We start from the raw sequence: 17,141 nt of genomic DNA on the forward strand, positions 1-17,141 counted from the left end.
ATTTGAGTTTTCCATTAAAAATAAATGCTATTACAAGAAATCTTTTGAGAGTTAAAATTCAGAGTTTAAGCTGTTAACATGTCATTGATAACAATTTGTGTTTAGGTCTCTTTGTTTGCTCGGGAGCTTATGTACTCACCAGAGGATCCTTGGCTGCCTCTCGAACTTTGCATGCTCAACTGTTGGATAATGTGCTGCATCTCCCACTCCAGTTCTTTGAAACCAATCCCATAGGCCAGATCATCAATCGGTTCACCAAGGTAAGTAAGCCATACCTTATTAAATAGCATACGTATAAATGATCCACATTTAGTACCTTATTATCTCATTTGTAAAAAATATCATTCTAAAAAGATGAGATTACGTTTAGGGTAGATTTCATTGTTATTTTATTTCTAATTCTTGGGACATTTATAATTGATGTATAGCAGAGTCACATCTTACACACATTCTTAAAATAACCCTTAAAAATTGCTGAAAGAATCCAAGAAGTACATGTGCTCTGGTGTCTACAACTCCAATTCTTATACACATTTAGTTTGAGAATCAGTGGTTCAGGCTGAGGAGGGGGAGAAATGTAAGTCTATATTGACATATCCAGATTTTAAGCATTCTGCCTTTAAAAAAACTATCAACTCACTGATGGCAAATGGGGGATGGGTAGAGGTTCCCAGAGTGTCTCTGCTAACCTATAGGGTTTTACCCATTGTGTTTACTACTAAGTACTTATAATTGTACTGTCCAATAAAATGTAAAGCAAGCCACAGAGGTAATTTAAAATTTTCTAGTAGCCACAATATAAAAGTAAAAAGAAACAGTTGAAGTAATTATTTATAATAATATATTTTAACAGAAAATATCTGAAACATTACTTTAAAGTATAATCAATGTAAAATTATTGATTGAATATTTTATTTTTTTCTTACAAAGTCTTCAAAATCTGGTTTGTGTAATAGACTTCTGTTAGATCTCAGTTTGCAGCAGCCATGTTTCAAGTGCTCAATAGCCATATATTGCTAGTGGCTTCTGTATTAGACAGTGCATAGCCATGACCTTAAAATATGGCAATATATTTTTGTGTATATGAAAAACATTTGGTGTGGTATGGGGAAAAATGAGGATAAAACATCAAAATATAAATGAAAATACCTAGCATAATCAATTCTTGATGGAGTATTAAATCTTGCTTAATCATACCAATGTCACATTGTTCTTTGAAAGTTTATAGAAGAACTTGATCACCAGTGTTCTTTGTTTCCCAGTGGACATATCTCTATGACCCTACTAAACAACTCTGATTATTATACAGTAACATGACAAATGATTGGGTCTTGAACAGATGAGAATATGAGAAGGTGTATTTTAAAGACAGGCAGGAAGTTGCATATGAATATGATGCTCTTACACTATTTGGTATGTGAGGTAATCAGGGAAGTCCCAAAGCAAGGCTGAGAATAAATAAAATTCTATCTCCATTCTTTATCAGTTTTGTCCTAAACTGAATAGTCCATCCCTTCAAGGTTGAGTGCCTACCTATTCCCTGGGATCTCTTAGGTCATACCTTATACCACAAACATAGCTTTAAGTTACATGTGAACTGATGCATGACCTTCCCATGTCGTTTTCTCAGTCCCATTGTCCACCTCTATCTTTCAGTTTCTAATTTTGTAAATAAAGATTATTTTGTTTTCCTGTTTCTTCTGATATTGGCAGGATCCAGCTATCCAAGAAGGTCACTGGACATGTTCTCAGTGGATAAGAATAGCCCAGGAGTGTTTTACAGTTTTTAGGTAGTGAATAATGGTAGACCAATGCCCCTGAATACCCAACTACCGGGATTTGGACTCTTTTTTTTTTAAGAGTCTGATTTCAGTCATATAAATTAAGTGCCATGTAGTTGTCATTGGGAAGTACAAATTGCTTGATCATAGACATATTGGTACTAGAACACCCTCTTAATTGTTACAGCTGAAAAATACGTGGGGGTGGGCTGGGGAGGGCAAAGATCATATATTGAATAGTTAGATATTTAATAATCAGATTGTCACATCTGGGTAAATGTTTCTATTTTTACATTGAACGATATATGTCTTCTTCCCCTCATGTTAAACCATGAAAAGTTAAAAATAAAGTGACTCGATATCAAATTTTTCAGGACATGTTTATAATTGATATGCGTTTCCATTACTACTTACGGACCTGGATGAATTGTACGCTGGATGTTATTGGAACAGTTTTGGTCATTGTGGGAGCTTTACCACTCTTCATTCTGGGAATTATTCCTTTGGTTTTCCTCTATTTCACTATACAAGTAAGTACATGGATTTTTATGTGTATTAATAACTTATAAGTTCACAGTCAAATATAGTTTCAGACCCACTTAGATGGCCTATTAGTTAAGGTTCTCTAAGGAGCAGACATCAAGAAAGGATTAGATGTACTAGAGAATTGCTGGGGGAAATGCCTGTAAAAGATAAAGGAGAGGGAGCAGGAGAAGGCTGGGTGAGCCCTTAGACAGTGAGGCAGGTCTGCTCCCTTCGAGGGAGAAGGAAGAGGATTGGGTAGGAAGAGTCTTGGACTGCAGAACGGTTCCATAAGAGGTTTGGTTGAATGAATGGGAAGTCCACAACCAACACTGCCCATTGGATGCTCCCATGTGACCCCTGAAGGGGCCTGTTTTAGCACCCCTGCCATGCTCAGTCTTTGCCTGGGAGCCATCTGTGGAAAAATGGCCTTCATTCTACTATAGTAGTGGATTTGGAGGGGCAGCGGCTGGGCTGTCAGTCAGCTATGGGCCCTGCAACAGGAGAACTGAGTTGTGCATTTTTATGGCCACCGTAAAACCTAGGTGTTGTTTACATTTTAGCAGAAAGTTAATTTGCCTGAAGATCCAAGAGAGAAGCACATATTGCCTTTTGCCCTGTTATCCCTGCTATCAACAAACTGTTGCTGGAAGAACTAAACAGATCTCTCATGATATGTATATATCCTTATATTCCAATTAAAATGTGGTCAACCAATTTGAATTCCAAAATTATGTCACTGTGAGGCTGTAGTGCAAAAACAAAATTTCTTAACACATACTTAAATTAAATATAAAAGTTTTTTGAGGCTCTTTATACAAAAGGATGCAGTTCTTGTAGTTTAATGTTTTCTCAACCTCAGTTTTCAAATTCATATTGGAGTTTAATTTGTCCAACCAGCATGTTAATCATTTGCTCATTTCTACACCTGTACTATCATATTCCTCCTACTTCCTATGTCGTCCCTCTTCTCTCTGCCTGTCTGGATCTTACTTACCTTTCATGTCTAGGTTATATTCTACTTTCTGTGTGAAGCATTCTCTACCAAAGTAGGGCAAAGAGATATGACTCATGTAGGTATTATGGATTTATTATACTGCTAGTATTATAGGCTGTTTTTTTTGTGGTTCTTGTTGTCATTTTATTTATTTATTTACTTACTTAATTAATTAATTAATTTATTAGACCAAAAATTGCCTCCTCAATGTGATTGTAAGTCCTCTGGGGCAGACACTATGTCTTATAGTTAGGAAAAAAAAAAATCAAGAAATTGAGGAATGGTGTTGAGGATCAATTGTGTCTGCTTAGAAAAACAAAAACAACAAAACATGTCACAAGTGATAGTCTTGTGGTTGGTGTACTATAACAGGGTGTCTAGGAGTGGAAAAGAGTCTAGAAACCATGTCTTGTTAGGGGGAACTTTATAGGGTGAGCCCTGAATGAAGATTCAGGAGCCTCAAATTACTTTCCTGACTCCTGTGTCTGGTATATCACTTCCTTTTTCAGGCTTCATTTCTTTCCCCTGTAAAATAAGAGGTTTGCTTTAGGTCAGTGCTACTCAAAGTGTGGTCCCTGGACCCATGGGCCTATAGAATCAGAATCTCTTTTAAAAAAAATCACATTTTACAACCAAAATATATACAATTTTTATTTGTTAATCATACCCTAATAGGGCAGGGGGAAATAAAGAATTTCTCACAGAAGTCTGTGTTTTTAAAATCTTTCTGGTAATTTTTACTGAAGTATGAGAAGCAGTGATCTAAATCAAAGGTTCTTAAGCTCAATGCTCTGGACAGTTTCATGGAAGGACCCCAGGGCTTCTACAATTCATTGAACTTTTATGAAACTACCTTTGAGACAATCTCTTAAGTCCCCTTGCAGGTTCAGAATGCCGTAATCGTTTGTATTCTCTAGAGCACTTAGCATAGAGCAGAGCTTGTAAACTGTAAGCTGACAGGCCACATGTAGCTTCAGATATGTTTTAGCTTAGCTTGCTCAATGTTTTTACCAAAATGAAGACATTTTTAAAATTAGGAATTTTACATAAAATTCCAGATCTGAAGATTTTCATGAAAAAAAAATTGCAAGATGTAGCAAACTCTTTATTTTCATTTCCAGTTAGTAGCAATTACGTGGGGCTGATGAAGGATGGTCCAGTTAACTCAGGGCACATTCCCTCCATCTCTCCAGTCTCCACCCATCGCAGCTGTCCTCAGTCCAAGTCAGAGGGGAAGTAGTCAATTCTAACTGTGGCCACGTTGGTTTTTTTGGTAGAAAAAAATAAAGAAAATTTTTTCCATAATTATATTTAGGTACAAAAATATTATTGTTTGTACATTTGGTTGGCTTCCTTCATTTAATGGGTTAACCACCTGGCCACACTTCCAACATGTAACATAGAGCTTTTTCCACAGTAGGTACTCAATAATGGGTGTTTGAGAGCATTATCAAAGTGAAATTTTGCCCAATTATGTTCTAGTTGTGCTCTCCAGAATTTGGGCTTTTTACTGTTACAAAGGTGCATTCATTTCCTGGGGCTCCTGTAACAAACTTGGTGGCTTAAAACAACAGAAACTTTATTCTCTCACATTTCTGGAGACCAAAAGTCCAAAATCCAGGAGTAGGCAGGGTTGACTTCTTCTGGAGGCTCTGAGGGAGCATCTGTTGCATGCTTCTCTCCTAGCTTCTGGTGGCTGTCAGAGACCCCTGGCATTTTCCTTGACTCCTAGGTCCATCACTCCAGTCTCATCTTCACACGGCTTTCTCCCTGTGTCTGTGTCTTCTCCTTTTCTATTTTTTATAATGACACTCAGATTGTATTTAGGGCCCACCCTAAATCCAGGATGATCTCATCTCAAGAACCTTAATGACATCTGCAAAGATCCTATTTCCAAATAAGGTCACATTCACAGGTACTGGAGGTTAGAACTTGAACTTAACTTTTGGGGGCTGCTCTTTAGTTACACAAGTATCCACTACACAAGTATCTTGCCATTTTCAAACTATTGAAGCAATTTTGGCTACATCTTCCCAACCGCCTCTTTCTGTTTTCCTGTTAGAGATACTACGTGGCAAGCTCTCGGCAGATTCGGCGGTTGGCAGGAGCATCTCGCTCTCCTGTCCTTTCCCACTTTAGCGAGACTCTACTTGGGGTGTCCACTATCAGGGCATTTGGACATGAACAGAGGTTCATCCAGCAAAACAAAGAGGTGGTGAATGAGAATTTGGTCTGTTTCTACAACAATGTGATTTCGAACAGGTAAGTCATATCCACATACCCAGTTCAGGACTAGTCTCTTCTTGGATATTTTGTTCACTAACTTCTAAACAGAAAGTGTTTTTAATGATATTTCATCAAAAATATTAAAGCCTTAAATATTTCTAGTATTTAATATACATTTAAATTAAAGTGTATCTATTTACGTCCGTATGAATAGTACATGCTACTTTACGTGAAAATAAGGTCCCACGTTTTTTGAAGGTTATACAGGATGCTATTAGAATTAGTAAAGATGTGACTCTTTGTTATATTTTATATTTGTAGAATGGATTTTCTTTGCAAGCAATAATCTATAATATTTTGAATTTGAAGCTATACATTTCACATAGAGGAGAAAAAATAAAACATTAAATAGTAGTTGGGTACATGTTAACTTTTAGTGACTAATTTTATCATATAAAAAACGTGTATGTAATCAGAAAGGTAAGTGATTTTCCAATGGGATTTTAAGATAAATGCATCATTTCAGCTGATGTTCTTTCCTTTTGATTTTTAATTCTGATTAAGTTTTAAAGCAACGTTCTGCAAAAGTAAAGTGTATTTTTATGCAGAGAAATCCTTTACTCTATCATCACTGCAAAAATCCTGTTTGATTGAGTTCTGAGTAAGTGTGAAAAAAGAGAACGCAGCTATTGATGTTTACTTCTTCATTTTTCAGAGGAGAGTTCATACTAAGTGCACCAAAACTTCTGCATCTCAGTTCAGGAATATTTTCCATTATTACAGGTGGCTGTCTGTTAGACTTGAATTTCTTGGCAATTTAATGGTGTTCTTCGCTTCACTGCTTGCTGTGCTGGCTGGCAATTCTATGGATTCAGCAATAGTTGGTTTGTCCATATCCTATGCCCTAAATGTAAGTAATAGTGATTTTGTGGTATATGATATGTTTATAATCCAATTAATTAAGCTCTCTTCTCCTTTTCCTGTCTGAATTATAGATTGTATTAACTAAGTAATGAGAGACAAATCTGGATTACCCTGGAGGCTCATTTCTTTCTTTTGCTACTAGCAAAAGAGCTAGCTCAGTATTTCTAAGTTAGCCCACAGGGAAAACAGGCTGATACCCAAGGCTCGGTGCTAGAGGATCCAGGAAAGTCCTGCTGTTGCATCATTACCCAGAAGTTTCCTGTTCTCCTATCCTTATAGAGTTATAAAGTATAACAGGAATAGGGCCCCTCTCTACCGTGGCCTGTTCATCCAGTTTGCGCAAACTAAGCAGAGGGATAATGCAAGCTCTGCTTCTTCTCTGCTTGTAATTATTTTCCTAAGCCCTATTTTATATGATACTGCAAAGTGCTCGTGGTATGACTGTGTGCAAGTCCCCTTAGTAAAATAGAAAATGTATCAAACTGCTTAATTTAATTCCATATTATTTAAAAGATGGGTCCACATGATTTGGATACATGCCCTTAGTCCCTTATCTAAAAGCCTCAAGTCAGTTGCATTTCAGAATTCAGAACTTAGGCTTCTATAAAGGAAATATAATACATTTAACACACACACAAACACACATACACACACACACACACACACACACACAGATAAATATATACATATGTATGTATGTATGTATGTATATATGCAGGGCCTGGGGCAGAAGTCTGTAATCAGACTATTTGTTCTGCAGTGAAATATGTGAATGTACATCCTAAGTGGGTTAAATCAACGCTTTAAGGAGACCCACATCAGTTCAGTCAGGTCGGCCATCAAATGGTTTAGCACCAAACTCAAGAAAAATCTGAATCGTGAGAGTTTTGTGACTTTCAGAACTAGATTTGAAGTTATAACCTTGGGGAACTTATATTTAGGGGTAAGGTGCGTGAGAAGAAAGTAGAGTTTGGGGAAAAAAAGGAGACAGGAGTAGTCAGAAAATTCCTTCTAATGGAAGCTGGTAAAGAATGCCAACGGTAACATTGTGTACAGATTTTTTCCTCACTTAGGATGTACATTTCTTAAGGCATATCCCATCAATCTTGGTATTCATCATTTCTTACACCAAGTATGGTCTCCTTTAATATATGTTGAACTATATTCATTCCATCTTCTGACAAATAACCATTGTTTATGATATTAATGAATTTAACAAAATTAAAGAAGCATATATGTGTGTCTAAGAATAAATATGCTTACTTCTAAAGTTGTTAAATAATTCTAAGAGATAAAATATATGAAAATTCTGAAAAATGAAGCTTTATAAAGTATTATTAATAGTATGTAAAAGACTGATGCTCATTCATTAAGCTCTTGGTTTTTCACCTCCAGATTACTCAGTCTCTCAATTTTTGGGTAAGGAAAGCATGTGAAATTGAAACCAATGCAGTTTCCATTGAAAGAGTTTGTGAATATGAAAATATGGATAAAGAGGTAAGCACTCCTAAATAACTAATAAATGGATGCAGAATTAAGGTGTTGTAATACACCTTGAATTGACATCTTAAAAATCAATTTTGAACAAAACCTGTATTTCCAAATTTATGCTGTAATATTTTGCATTTTGACAAAATTAAAATTCAATCTATTGTAAAATACACCGTTATTTTATATAATCACTAAAGTAGAAAGAAAGCACTGCTAATTAAATTAGGACTGTTCATAAATTATAAGATATCCCATTTCAGTGTTGTTATAAAAATGAAATATGAGCACCTGTATTAAGAGGCACAGTGATCTGTCCCCAACCAATGTAAAGTAAAATATGCAGCCTATGATTATAACTTTGTAAAGATTTTACATTGAGAAAAGTGTCTTAATGCAGTCATCTCATAATTATTTACTGTCTGATTGTCCAATTTTAAAATTAACTACGCCTTTACTGCTTATACCTTCTGTCCCATTTACTCATCATTAACATCTCTGTGAATGGGAAGGAGAAGGAGAATAAATCAGTCTGCTTTGTTCCCTTTAATTAGCTGTAATTTGGGAGAGAGAAGAATTAGACTCTAGACAGAGTATAATGTTTGCATTATCTACATATTTTACTAATCTAGGGTACTTCTGTCTCCCAGTTCCGTGAATTAACAGGGCACATGATAAAGGGTATATGTTGAATTTCTGTATCTTCTTCAATCCATTTATAAAGGTATCTAAATCTTCGTGAAACTTTCCTCTTTTGCTCATAACTCTGAGGAAGAAGTGTTCCTCCTCCAAATAAAAACCTACAAATTTCCAGTTGTATTTTGGAAACATCTCTTCATATCTTTTCTCAGACCTTATTCCATTAACCACCTTCTCTAATTCCTAATTTCAGCACCCCAACCCCTTTACTCCTTTCAGCCTATAAATATACTAAAATATTTTCTGCATACTCCAACTCCTACCTAAACTTTGAATCTTCCTCTAGATTCTTCCCTGGGTCTTACCTTCCTTTTTCGTACACATTTCACGAAAGATTAGTCTACCTTCACAATCACAATCACAGTTACCAATATTTAGTTTGTTCAGCTTATTGCCATGTAATGACTAATATAAAAATTGTATCATTTTCTATATTTTCTAAATCTTTTGCTATTAATATATGTTTCTTTCATTTTGAAAAAAGGACAATAAAATGTGTGTGTGCACACACAAGCACACACACATTTAAAAAAAAATCATCTTTATGTAATTTGATGCAAGTTGTAACAGACACCATTGCAAACACTCTTGATGTGGAAAGAAGTAAATGTGTCCAAATGACCCCTATTTACTCCTCTATAGCCCCATTTCTCTGCTCCTCTTTACAGCAGAATTCTTGGGAATAGTTCCTGTACTTGCTCTCTCTAATTCCTCTTCTCTCATTCTTTTCTGGACCCTCTTTCACACAGGCTTTAAATCCTACCACTTCACTGAGCCTGCCCTAGTCAAGATCACCAATGGTAGCCTCTCAGTCTTCACTTTACCTGGCCTATCATTTGACACTTGTGATCACTCCCTCTCATGAAAACACTTCACCTCACTGGCGGGGCACCACACTCTTCTGCGTGTTCGTCTACCTCCTGCTATTCCTCCAGTGTTCCAGAGCCAGGCCTCAGTCTCAGGTCCTCAGCATATGTAGTTAGTCTCCTTTACCTGGAAAGGGTTTCCGCTGACATCCACGTGATTTGTTTCCTGACCGTGTCCAGTCAAGCCTTTTCTAACCACCCTGCTTAAAATTACACCAACCCTGCCTATTTCCTGACTTCCAAAGCTTTATCATCAACTAACATTCTGCATAGGCTATATGGTGCTTTTTGTCTCTCCTCACCAGCATGCATGCTCCCTAAGGGCAAGAATTATTTGTTTTTCTCACTGCTAAATCACCAACAACCAAAGCATTAACTGGCACAGTAAACACTCAGTATTTGGGAAATGAATAAATGACAAACTGTCCTCCTCTCAGCTAAAATTTCAGGTTACCTTCAGCTCCTTTATAAGGTTTTAGATTTTTCTTAATAACTTAATAGAAGATGGAAAGTCTCTTTATGTGTAAAAATTTATTTCTAAGATTTTGGTATTTTTTAAAAGTGCTTTCAGAAAAATCATAATGTTTACAAATGTCTTTCATCATTTTTGTTTTATCACTTTTGTTTTATTTTTATTGGGGGGAGATATTTTTATTGTAATTATAGTTTAAAAAATATTTCTTTGTTTTAAGGCACCCTGGATAATGTCTAAAAGGCCTCCATCACAATGGCCCAATAAAGGGATAGTGGAATTTGTTAATTATCAGGCTCGATACCGAGATGATCTTGGTTTAGCATTACAAGATATCACTTTCCAGACTCATGGGGAAGAGAAGGTACCATATATATTTCATAAGTCTCACTTTACCTTTCATCTGAATATATTTATTGTTAAGGCCAAAGTATATTGTGATATTGAATATAAGATGGTCATTTGTTCAAATTTCATATAAAAGTAATAAAGACATGTGGTTGGTTTGTACAGAATAAGTTTTTCCTCTATCAACAAAAATATATATTTTAAGCTGTTCATAATCTGTTGTGAAACATGATTTTACTATTTTTTAGCTTTATTGAGGTAAAATTAACAAATAAAAATTGTATTTTTTAGGGTGTACAGTGTGATAGTTTGATATACATGTATTGTGAAATGATTACCATAACCTTAAGAACACTTAAGATCTACTCTCTTAGCAAATTTCAGTATCGTTAATTATAGTCACCATGCTGTGCATTAGATTCCTAGAATTTATTTGCCTTATAACTGAAAGTTTGTACCCTTTGACCAACGTCTTCCCATTTTCCCCATCCTTCAATCCCTGGTAACCTTTTGTTTGACGTTTTTAGATTCCACATTTAAGTGAGATCATACAATATTTTTCTCTGTCTGGCTTCTTTTACTTAGCATCATGTCCTCGAGGTTCACCATGTTACCACAAATCGCAGGATTTTCTTCATTTTTATGGCAGGATTATATATATGTTTATATACATATATATTTTTTCTTTTTCCTTATCCATTCATGCATGGCATACACTTAGGTTGGTTCCATATCTTGGCTACTGTGAATAATGTTGCAATGAACTCGGGAGTGCAGATTCCCCTTCATCATACTAATTTCATTTCCTTTGGCTGTATACCCAGTAGTAGTATACTTTATTTTTACGTCCTCTAGTAAGCGAAGTGCAACAATAAGACAGTAAGATAATATATAGTTACCTATACAGTAAATACATAGGAGAGAATATTTGTATAGTCAGTGACATCATGTTTTCCAAGACCATTAGTGACTTGGGAAAATGCTTGAGATGTAATTTAGTTGATAAAAACTATATACGAAACTATTGATAGTATATCATTTTTGTGTTTTAAACAAGCAAACATATACACATTAGCAGAAATCCTAGAAGAACAGTTACAAAGCATAAACACTGATTCTCTCTAGGTAATGGGATTTTAGATGATTTTTGCTTCTATATTTTTCCCACATTTTTCAAAATGTTTTATGAAAACATATTATTATCCTGCCTAATCAGATTGATATTTTACAAATCAGTAAAAGTAAAAAAACATTTTAATTAACAACAATGTTCCATTTTCCCTTTTTCAGAAACCTGCCTTTGGTATCTCCAAACACCTCCTTTTTTAACCCTCTAAACCAGGTCCACTGCAGTGACATCAAGGACAAAAATATTTTTGGACCAATGAAATCATTGTGGAATTTTAATTATTCTAATTAATTCAACATACTCTGGGTTTTTCTGATGTATAATAGTATGTCAGATTTAAGGTTTAAGATATTTAATTAGGGTTATCCAGCCACCATAATCTTCTCTCTGCCCATTGTTCTACTAACACCAAGACACAAATCAGCACCCAAAAGAGGTTGCTTTAGTTCTCATGGCCAAAGGAACACACGCAATCACTGGATGTTTATGACAAGCTGATTATTTTGTCCAAGAATCCAAAATACTCAGACATTATCTGTGACCATCCTTAGTGGTTTTGATGCAGTAGTTGCTTTGATACACCAAGGAAATTTGCAGGCATTCCCTTAGATTTTTTAACCTAGCTAAGCAAAGGGTTCCAGTCCCCTATGTTTGTTTGCTTGTTTGTTTTGAGGGAGGGATGGTAGAGAAGCCTCATTTTGAAAGTCTCAGGAAAACAACCCCATTATCAGTCTCTCTTTAAACCACACCCTTAATGGCTAGTTTAGGGATGGTTCAGGGATGATCTACTCTTCCTGGGGCTGCTAATGTGCTCTAGTTAGGTGGTAAGTAAATTACTCAAAACTGGAGGAAAGGGACTTCCCTGGTGGCTCAGTGGTTAGGAATCTGCCTGCCAATGCAGGGGACACAGGTTCTAGCCCTGGTCCGGGAAGATCCCACATGCCGCAGAGCAACTAAGCTCGTGCGCCACAACTACTGAGCCTGCACTCTAGAGCCTGCAAGCCACAGCTACTGAGCCCGTGTGCCACAACTACTGAAACCTGTGCGCCTAGAGCACATGCTCCGCAACGAGAGAAGCCACCGCAATAAGAAGCCCGCGCACCGCAAGGAAGAGTAGCCCCCACTCGCCGCAACTAGAGAAAGCCTGCGCGCAGCAACGAAGATGCAGTGCAGCCAATAAAGAAATAAATAAATGAATAAAAATTTAAAAAAAAACAAAACTGGAGGAAACACACATATTAGCCCAAGCCTTTCCAGTGAGTAAGGAGTGTCTGGATAAAGACTCATCCTTGCGAGTCACGTTAAGTCTTCCATGACAGTCAATGTTATTCTGGTTGGCAAAATTAGATTCTACTGACCCGACAAGTAATGTATTTTTTGTCAGTACCAAGGTCCCCTTCCCTTACAAAAAGTACAATGTAAACTGTTTATGATAATTTCATTATAGATTGGAATTGTGGGACGAACTGGAGCAGGCAAATCAACACTATCAAATTGCCTATTTAGAATTGTAGAAAGATCAGGAGGCAGAATTATTATTGATGGAATTGACATATCTACAATTGGGCTTCATGACCTTCGTGGCAAACTTAATATTATTCCACAGGTAAAGACTGTTTTGTCGTTAGTCTTTCTTAACTCCCTCTAGGGAAACTTCTTTTGCTCTATTTTATTTTGTTTTTGTTTTAGTTTTTTTTTTTAATATATTCCTTTCAAGCATATACATTCATTTTGGGGAACCAAATTATTTTAAATGTATTATGAAAAATAACTATGTAATTAAATCCTATTAAACACTCTAAATCTGAAGTGTTCTCCCTACGTACATTTATCTATTTGAAAAACTGGTATGTTGCTTTGCAAGTTTCCTTCATAATAGTAAATACAAATAAAATTCAAATGTAGAGGTCAGGCTGCAACACATTGGTATTTTTTGGAAGAAAAAAACAATTACTGAGGCTTTTGCTTAGCTGGCAATTTGAATGTAGGATTTTGATTCTTTTGACTTGAGGTTTAAAAATATTGAAAAAATGAAAAGAACAATAATGCAGTTAGATCTTTTTTCAAGTCCTTTGATTTTTCCATCTGTGGCATCAAAGGAACTTGATCATTAACAAGTATGCAAATTGCCTCAATAATATGCCTGCAGTCAAAGATGACTTTATTCAGTTGTGTTTGAGAGATTTAAGCTGAGCATTTATGAAATACCTTTATATTATTCTTTAAAAATATCTTAAAATACTATCATCTCTTTGTCATAGTGTTTAAACACATACTTACATTCATGAATTCACTTCAAAACTAATTTGAGTAAAATCTGAAATTCTGACAGGGATAAAATTGACTGGAGAAAAGAAACAGTCATTCCTCTCTTACAAATCAAAACCGGTGTAGTAAAATACAGTTTCACTAGACATGTCAGTGTATTGGAAAGAGCGTGGACTTGTCGTCTTTGAATTCTACTTGAGCACTTACCTTCTGTGTGTCCTTGGATGAGAGCTTTTTAAAACCTCCAGTTCACTATCTGTCAAATGAGGATATTTACTTCTATCTTTCTGGGTTGGTGAGCTGATAGATAATATTATATACATAGTATAGATTACATTTATTCAATTCTTTTCTGTATTATATTATATCCCTGACTGAAGGGCAGCTACCATCATCATTATTATCATGGTTGTGATCAACATTATTAATAAGAGGACGAGAAAGAATCAGGAAGCTTATAATGATTTAATCTAACTTGAAACTTATTCTGATTTTCTTCTGCTTTTGGGTTCAATATAAAATGAATTTGATAACTATTTAGTTTTGATCATTTTGTTTTTTCCTTATTTAATGTATGCATGCCTCATGTGACAGTAAGATTACTGGTGACTATTTTATTCTCTAGGACCCTGTTTTATTTTCTGGAACGCTTCAAATGAATCTGGACCCCCTAGACAAGTATTCTGATGGCGAGCTATGGGAGGTGCTGGAACTATGTCACTTAAAAGAGTTTGTGCAGTCCCTTCCCAAGAAGCTGCTGCATGAAATTTCAGAGGGTGGTGAAAACCTCAGGTAAGCTGCTAAGAACAGAGCTTGCCCAGGTTATTCATTCAGGGCCTCAAAAGGAAGTCACTCCTGAGCTACCATGGATTTTGTCTGACCTGTTCAAAACACACCATTGCTGATTTCTTCTAGGGAAGACAGACAAGGAATAAATAAAATGATAGCCACTGGCTGGGAAACTGCTGGTGAAGGGAAACAAAGGGGAAAAAGAGGAACAATGCAGTATGAAAAGTCACTATTTAATTGAATCTTCTTTTGCAAAGACTCCTACTCTAATAGCTTTCTTCCTAAAAAAATGTTGTAAGGGCTACTTTGATGTTTGATGTCTTAGGATAGTCCCTTTATGTGATCAGAGACCTAAGGGAAATCAGTTAGGCCCTCTCTGCACTGGAGAGACACAGCCTGTATGACTCAGCTTCTTCTTTGTTTACTCTCCCCTCCCTCTCTCTGTTTCTGCCACCTTGGCCTCCTTGGTTCCTTGCTGTTTCATGAAGATGCCAGGCCAGTTCCTGCCTGCCTCAGGAATTTTACATCTGCCAATCACTTTGCCAGGAACAAGTTCCCATTGGAAATCTTCAGGACTCACTTTCCACTTCCTTCAGGCCTTGAATTTAAAGACATCTTCTCAGTGAGGATTATTTTGGCATGCCCATCTAAAATGCCCACCCCGTACCCACATTTTACACCCTCCCTTTCTGTACGTTCCAATTGTTCTCATTGCTATGCATTTTGCTCATTTATCTTTATTTTTTGTCTCCCTACACACAGACAGAGCCTTTTGTCTGTTTAATTCATTGTTCTATTTGCAGAACTTGGACCAGAGTCTGGCATATAGTAATCACTCAGTGAATATTTCTTAAGAAAAGAATGAATGAATGTGTGGGTTAGGAAGAGAGTAACAGTATAATTAGAATTTTAGAACAGGAAGTGTATGACCATAAATTCCATTGTGGAAATCATTTTACTATCTTTTATAACAGCGTTGGACAGAGACAGCTTGTCTGTCTTGCTCGCGCTTTGCTGAGAAAAACAAAAATTCTCATCTTGGATGAGGCAACAGCTTCCATCGATTTTGAGACTGATAACTTGGTGCAGACCACAATCAGGAAGGAGTTTTCTGATTGTACCATCCTGATGATTGCTCACAGACTGCATTCTATCATTGATTCAGACAGGTATGCTTTATTTGTTTTCAGAAATAAAACAGTTTCTACAGAGATACCTATTGAACATACGAAACACATTAATTACTTGCCACTAATAAAGGATTTTATCTGTGCTGAGAGATACAAAATGTCCCCTAATAGTATGGAAGATATTTTCCAAAATAGAGGAATTTGTTAATGCTCAAAGAATATTAGAAAACTTGATATATTTCCTGAGTTAAATAGTACCTTTATTTTGTACTGACATAACTCATACAGTAATTTAAACTTTACGGTAGCAAGAACAAGAAGAGTGAACTGAAACACTGATTATAGGTTACCTGACTGGATTCTTTTCACATTGCAGGGTGCTTGTTCTAGACTCTGGAAGGATTACAGAATTTGAAACACCACAGAATTTGATACACCAGAAAGGACTTTTCTTTGACATGCTAACAGAAGCAGGAATAACACAAGACTCAGGGATAAAAAGTAAATACTTTTAGTTGTATATTGATTGTACCAAATAAAATAGTATTTGAAAAAATAAAGAAAGGGGAGAAATGCAAAAAAGCAGGCCCCTAGCTACATGTTAACACAAACAGCGATAAGCACCATAGCTCTAACCATAATGGGCTGTACCCAACCTTCTTTCTTCCACTCATTCCCTCCAGAATATCTGCCTTTTCCTCATTGCCCAAAGTGCTAAATGCCATTTATCCCTTAAGTCTCTGACCCTGTTCAGGAGTCATCTTCTGCACAAAGCATCTCTTGATTTTTCCCTTCGCTCCCCTGTCTGATCCACATGCCCTTTTTCTGTCCTCTGAGTAGCCCTATGTGCATACTTTTATCATGGCAGGGACCATACTCTATTTAAATTCTTTTAGTCTGCCTCTCCTTAAAGCTACTTGAAGGCAAGTGCCCAGTTTATCGTTTTTGTGTGTTAGGTTCCTAGCATAGTGCCTTTCAGGTTGTTGACACTCCACAAACGTTTGTAGAATGAATGATTAGGCATTTTAGAGTAATATTATACAGGCACCTATATACATATGTAATAACTTTTGAGTTATTTTACAGTATATAAAATTATGGAGGAATCACAGAGAAACATACTGAGTTATTCAGCTGCTTTTTGGAAAGAGTAATTATATGTTAACTGAATTTTATAAAATAAAATTTTGCTTTATTTAAAAATAATATTTTATAATATTTTTACTATTTACTTTGAGTAAAAAACCTATATTTTCTATGGAACGTCATTTTTTGGCTTGATTAATAACCTCAGTGAGTTATATATCAGATGGTATACATTCACAAGTAATTGTTGATTTGTAGTACTAATTATATTTTGAAGGGCTTTTTCATTTGGTAGTTTTATGTAATAGAAGCAACATTATTTCTCTGAATTGCCATTCAAATTTGAAGTTTTCAAACTTCAATGGTATTTTCCTTTCAAGATGATTTTAATAATATATTTTAACATGTTAAGACTC

General features: G+C 35.8%; 1 protein-coding gene across 1 annotated transcript in view; it reads left to right on the plus strand.

The window, feature by feature from the left end:
- LOC132365505 (multidrug resistance-associated protein 1-like) overlaps window positions 1-16,677 on the plus strand; it is an 80,854-nt gene extending 64,177 nt beyond the window's left edge. The window contains exons 19-28 of the mRNA XM_059922225.1: window positions 106-260; window positions 2,156-2,311; window positions 5,363-5,562; window positions 6,310-6,436; window positions 7,846-7,947; window positions 10,196-10,339; window positions 12,900-13,058; window positions 14,346-14,512; window positions 15,484-15,678; window positions 16,016-16,677. Coding sequence (XP_059778208.1) covers window positions 106-260; window positions 2,156-2,311; window positions 5,363-5,562; window positions 6,310-6,436; window positions 7,846-7,947; window positions 10,196-10,339; window positions 12,900-13,058; window positions 14,346-14,512; window positions 15,484-15,678; window positions 16,016-16,154 — 1,544 coding nt within the window. The 3' untranslated portion in view covers window positions 16,155-16,677. The remainder of the gene's footprint in view (window positions 1-105; window positions 261-2,155; window positions 2,312-5,362; window positions 5,563-6,309; window positions 6,437-7,845; window positions 7,948-10,195; window positions 10,340-12,899; window positions 13,059-14,345; window positions 14,513-15,483; window positions 15,679-16,015) is intronic.
- Window positions 16,678-17,141: the final 464 nt, after the last annotated feature.

Source organism: Balaenoptera ricei, chromosome 4 (genome assembly GCF_028023285.1).
Source record: "Balaenoptera ricei isolate mBalRic1 chromosome 4, mBalRic1.hap2, whole genome shotgun sequence".
NCBI lineage: Eukaryota > Metazoa > Chordata > Mammalia > Artiodactyla > Balaenopteridae > Balaenoptera > Balaenoptera ricei.